Raw genomic sequence first — 6,257 nt, 5'->3', positions numbered from 1 at the left:
AAGTGCCACAACAGGTGCAAGGGTTTGTGCGTAAAACTCGGAAGTCGCGTTTCCACATCCACGAGTTTTCTCATCAGTGGCGAAATTATTAAACATTCAGCACGCTATTTCAGTGTTATGTTTGATTATCACGTGGTTATTTTAATGCACAGTGTGGGTGCATAATCATAATGAAATTAGCAGCAATTAAGCTAGATTTGGATCGTGGCTAATCATATTACCAGAAACAAAACTATTTCTTACATTTTTCAAACTGAGTGTACTTTTAGACAAATTATGCTCTTTTTGTTTTGGACAGTTACAATTTAAAGAAGACCAAGCGATGATGTGTGAAAATTAGGTGCCACTTAACAAATTAAGAGACAACCAAGAGAAATGCAGATGCCAGTCGTTGGAAGATGGCGTTTTACACTATTCATTTTCATATTTGCATTTATTTTTATTTTTATCCGACTAACGTTTGTATTTTATGGATATGAAGCTCCTCCCCTGTTACCAGGACGACCCACATCACTTTTTAGCCAATCCCTGTTGGTGAATAACCAGTGCACCTGCTCTAGGCGCAAAATAGAAAGATCTAAATGCGGAAAATACCGGCACGAGGGGGTGAAGAACTGGAGGAAGAATATGGGGGCGTGTGGGCCCGGAGCGGACCAAGGCGCGAGCCGTTAGCCGTGGATTACAAACGGCGTGTGGGCCGCAGAAGAACAAGGGAGCGGCTGGACAGTAGGTAAGGGCAAGGAGAGGAGGAACCACCATAGGACGCAGACGGGAGCATGTCGGTGCAGCGGGGAGGAAGGCAGCAGGAGAAACGAGACGCAGACTGGATCCAGAGAGAGCACAACGACACGGAACGATACGACGCGGAACGCAGACGAAGGCAGGGCAGGGTCCCTGCGTAAGTATTAAGTACACGTTGCTAGTGTCACTCACAAGTAGGCTGGCCTATTTGCACCTTGGCAAGTGAGCTGGGGTGGCGCACGTTTTGGACGAGAAGTGCAAGAGGCGCACCTGAGGAGCACCATTCCCAGTACTGCAAACAGAACAGCGGCAGAGTGTGGAGCTTTTGCCGCGCACTTGGCGTTTTTTTGTTTTTTTTTTACTTTGTTTCGTTCCTCATTTGCTGCGTTCTGCTCTGAGACCCAAAGAGGATTTTTTTAGAATTCATTTTTAATCGTCTTGGCCTATTTTAGTTAAGGTTTTGTCCAATTTTAATATAGCTTTTATTTCCTATGGGCTTGTTTTACATTTTTAGTTTTTATTGTAATAAATTATCATATAAAATATATATACTTATTTGTGTCATTTTGTTTTTTGAACTGGGTGCCTATGAAAGAGTAAGTGCCCTCATTGAGCTTTTCCTGTATAAAGATAAATAAATACATTTGAACTCTTTTGAGTTTCATTTCTTCCGACATTTCACTCCCATTTCTATTTTACTTTATAAAATAAGTTATTCCATAAATTAATTCGGCCACGGTCAGTTCACCCTTACAAAAACCCCATTTTAATCTGTGACATGTTGGTGTAATCAGTCGAGCCGCAGGGGCAGTCATAGTTAATACATGTTTATAACGCTTTAAAATGTCCAACTTCGTGTAAGAGCATTGGCTAGATCTGTTGTCTGGAACTCCTATTAAAGGGCATTTTGTAGGCCTATTAACCTATTAACTGTTACGCACAGATTAATGATTGGCACACGTGCCTCCTGAAGTAGACCTAGAGTACAGGGCATATGCAGAGGTCGCGTGAGCAGTAGTGCGTCCTGTGGTGCAGACCTCGCTTCCTTTATGTTGCGTCTCTATTCGATTAGTAAACCACAGATAAAAGGAGGCACGAGTTGCACCAGAGACTTTGCAGTGAACACGGGAAAAATCAATTAAGTGTGGCATAGATTTCACCTATGGATCTAGCTGGCATAAATCATTAGCATATTTCCTGGAAAATTCTGAATGATATCTCTCTATTTATATTTCAGAAGTGTGTATTCCGAGTCCCACGCTACTTTGCATGTGTACATTGACGTGATGATATATGAGTACAACTGTGCAGTTACTCTATAGCTTGATTCTGTGATGTACTCTATTCGTCTATTGCCACAAACTCATTGTAGAAGACAAGATATATATTTCTGATCTATTTTAGTTGCTTGTAATTTAAGACGACTGACATTTTGTATTATGATGCTGCTTAGAGGCTTATAACTTGGACAAATATGCTAGTGTTTTGATTATTTTATTTTATTTTTTTATTGTTTGTATCATAATGGATGCATCATGTATCAATAATAATGAATAAGAATGTGTGAACTACAAACGTAAAAGAACACCGACAACAAACAAGGCATTATATTTTACTGTCAATAATTTCATTTAACACTGCCTTGGGAAATACAGGGATTACAATGTAAAAAGAAGTGAAGAAGAACCCAAACATTTACCCATAGGCTACTTATTTACAGTCTCGTTCTACACTCGCGTCTTTATTCACGTTGTTTAAAAAGGCTAATATTATAGTCTACCCCAATTACGCAAAATCACAATCTGTATATCTTACGCAATTGCTTCAGCGCCTGCAAATTAAATGCTTCCCGTGTTGCAGTCACTCTCCTGTTACCGTAGCCATGCACCTGTACGTCATCGCGTACTGACACCTGTCTCCGCAACACCTGGCAGACGGTACCCGACCACTGCGCATGCTCAGCTGTCAGGTCCGGTCGCCTTTTAAGCGCACGACGTGTCAGATGAGTTCAGAGGCAGCAGTGGCTCAGAGCTCACAGCACCTGGTCCCGTGGAGCTAACAAAGTTTACTAAAATTACTGCAACAATTTGGACTGGATTATAACGGATTTAAGCACATACAGAAGCAAAAATGCCACGGTCGTTTTTGGTGAAGAGCAAAAAGGCACACAGCTATCACCAGCCCCGGAGTTTGGAGGATGACTACAGTAAACTGGATTCAATACTGGCGCAGATCTGCTCAGGTGTGAAACTGTTTATTTACTTACTTACTAATAAGAACAATGTTTATCATAAATGGACCACTATTTTGTTTGATGCAACACGGCATATAATTTGAAGTATCGATCTTCCCATGCGTAAAACGAGCTTTAACGCATTCACAGTCAACTTTGTTGACTAAAAATATATATGTATTTTTTCAGTTGTTTTTTGGTTTGATGCCATGGAATTGTCTTTAGTAGAAGCCTTTCAAAGCCGGCCCTTCAGTTTAATGTAGTACTATTTTTGACTTCAAATTAAAATAAGCTACATTTCCATTGGACTAGTGCAGCAACCACCTCTAAAAGATAAAGATTAATGACAACTGTTAACATAATATTTTGTTTAGTCATGAATCTCCCATTCTAAAGGGAAAGACCAATGAAAAAAATGACCAGTTAAACCAGATATTTTAGTGATATAACAAGCCTATACGGTTTGAATCGAGTTTTAGGTTATTTAAACTTAATACAATTCTAAAACTGAACTAAATTCTCCTTCAGATGCGGACAGGGTGTCCGAGGATCTGGACGAGTCCCTGGACCTCTCTGTGGATCGTTGCGGCCTGTCTCCGGACTCCCAGATGCTGGATACGGTTCAGTTTTCTCCCAAGTCTTCCCTCAGCTGCGCCGACAGCGGGTGCGAGCGGTCACCGGACTACGAGGACTACTGGAGGCCGCCCTCTCCATCCGCTTCACCAGGTAGGAGCACGCACGAGTACACAGCATAAAAAAATAATGACAGCGTTCAGAAATCTAAACTGAACCATTTCATCTTAGACCAATAGGCCTAGCACGACAAAATAAAGGTCTGTTTAGTTTGGTTTGGCTATAGAGTCTAAATGTTGCCCAGAAGTGAATTCTTTGCATAGCCTAATTGTAGGACAAGATACATGTTAACTGAGGTAAAGAAAGCTTGACAAATCCCAAATGAATCCTGAATTGTTCTTTTACGATAGCCTATGCCTTTAGGGCACAGACATTTCAATCACGACATGACTATTTTTTATCTCTATTTTTGTATCATTTTAATGAAACATATTATTACTTTAAGAACTTTTACTGAGATCCTTAGTTTGGTTCGAGCTGAGGAGACAATTTTAATGACAATTTAAATTCAAAATGCCCCTTTGACCAGTCTAACAAATGAACGCTCATGTGCTTTTTAGCATCGGATAAGTCCTTGTCTCCTCTGGTGGAAGACAGCCAGCACTTTACCGTGCCATTCCGGCCGTACGCGTGGGACAGCCCCCCGGGTGCGAGGCCGCTTCTCCAGCCGCAGAGCCTCACTCCACACCGTGTAAATCTGGACCGGAGCCCCGGCTCTGCTGTGGCCTTTTACGGTGACCGCAGCCCCGTTATGTATCCAGAAGACTGCAGTTATGGCGAGTACCGAAGACACGCCTCATCTCTGCTCTATCCGGACATCAAGAGTCACGAGGCCAAAGCCCAGACAGATCTACTCTGCTCCAGTCTCATCCACAACGGGACATACAAGTGCGTCAAGTGCACCAAGGTAAGCCAGGCGCAAAGGACCAAACAACCACCACAAATGTTTATCATTCCACAAAATCGAAAAAAGAAAATCTAAATTACAAAGCATATTATATTATATATATTATTATTACCTATTGGTTTCAAACACTTGCAGTAGACCCACTCAAAATATGGGTAGCATAAACCTAAATCATTGCCCGTGCCTTCACTCCCCTCCTTTTGACATAAATACAGTTGACTTATAGTGTACGTTTTTTATTGTCTAGGTCTTCTCCACGCCACACGGTTTGGAGGTGCACGTGCGCAGATCCCACAGCGGAACCAGACCTTTCGCGTGTGAAATCTGCGGTAAAACTTTCGGACACGCGGTCAGTCTGGAGCAACACAAAGCCGTGCACTCACAGGTAAATAATGCACATTTACTCGTTAAGATAGCCCTTTCTATGGGGGTTTCCGTAAGCTTTAAGTCCGTGTCGTTGTGTCAAAGGAGAGAAGCTTCGACTGTAAAATCTGCGGGAAGAGTTTTAAGCGCTCGTCCACGCTGTCCACGCACCTGCTAATCCACTCAGACACGCGGCCGTACCCCTGCCAGTACTGCGGAAAAAGGTTCCACCAGAAGTCCGACATGAAGAAGCACACGTTTATCCACACAGGTGAGCGCCATGGCGACACTAAGTTATGCGTAAAAAAGCCAGTGGTGCGTAATTCACTGGTTTATTGGTCTATAGGAAACAGCACAAAATTAAACATTGAAATAAATCTTGCTGATATTTGGATTCAAATGACTCACTAACCAATTATCTTCCTGCTATCTGTGTAGGTGAGAAGCCGCACAAATGTCAGGTTTGCGGTAAAGCTTTCAGCCAGAGCTCTAACCTGATTACGCACAGTCGGAAGCACACGGGATACAAGCCGTTTGGATGCGACCTCTGTGGGAAGGGTTTTCAGAGAAAAGTGGACCTGCGGCGACACAAGGAGACGCAACACGGACTCAAATAAATAGCTGTTTGGCCTTCTTGTCCTACGTAGCACAAATGTCCTACGGAAGGAATTGGTACAAATGAAGACTTTATCCGTTAAATTATGATAAATTATATAATACTATGTCTTTATTATTTGTATTTATTTATAAATCTTGGATTCATGTAACACTAGTAAAACGCCACAGAGTGTCCAAATGGTTGCGGTGGCGTTTAATGAAGATAAAGCTATGCTTTGAAAAATAAATGAAAAAGGCTATTTGAGGGGGGATTTGGTTACGCGCACTAAAGACGTGCGTCTTATCCAAGCTTTAATTTTGCACAAGCCAGAGTGAACTTCTTGTCTTGTTTACAAAATAAATATAACGCTTTCCCAAGTTGCATTCCTCATCGTATTTTACGCAGAGCACATTGTAATCCACCCTAAACAAAACATCTAAAAAAATCGAATCATTTGAATAAAAGCGCAGCATCTTCCGCGCAGGCTTCTGGGCCTAATCACAATAATTAACTTCTGACTCCAACGTAAAACACAGTAAATTATAGTAGACTCATATTTATTTTAATTCGGCTATACGCTACATTTTTATGTATTTACTTCTTTGTAGGCCTATTTCCATCTGAATGGAAGAAATGGCGCATTACTCATAATATCTTCAGAAAAAGCCGGCCATTTCTTCTTTGTTGATCTTCCTCGTATTTAACCAAAAATACTAAACAAATGAGCTCGGATCAGTCCGTGTTTACGTTGTAGCTGGTCTCCATTGAACTGCAGCCAAAGG

General features: G+C 41.7%; 1 protein-coding gene across 1 annotated transcript; it reads left to right on the top strand.

The window, feature by feature from the left end:
• Positions 1–2,751: 2,751 nt before the first annotated feature.
• On the top strand, positions 2,752–5,852 carry gfi1ab (growth factor independent 1A transcription repressor b). Its single transcript, XM_033992176.2, has 6 exons — positions 2,752–2,983; positions 3,503–3,700; positions 4,168–4,514; positions 4,762–4,899; positions 4,983–5,148; positions 5,316–5,852. Exons 1-6 carry the CDS (start codon positions 2,872–2,874, stop codon positions 5,492–5,494), a joined length of 1,140 nt encoding a protein of 379 aa, XP_033848067.1. The 5' UTR covers positions 2,752–2,871; the 3' UTR covers positions 5,495–5,852.
• The last annotated feature ends 405 nt before the right edge of the window (positions 5,853–6,257 follow it).

Source organism: Periophthalmus magnuspinnatus, chromosome 4 (assembly GCF_009829125.3).
Source record: "Periophthalmus magnuspinnatus isolate fPerMag1 chromosome 4, fPerMag1.2.pri, whole genome shotgun sequence".
In the NCBI taxonomy this organism is placed as follows: domain Eukaryota; kingdom Metazoa; phylum Chordata; class Actinopteri; order Gobiiformes; family Gobiidae; genus Periophthalmus; species Periophthalmus magnuspinnatus.
Note: the sequence above shows the minus strand (reverse complement) of the source record. Positions and strands in the feature narration are given on the sequence as shown.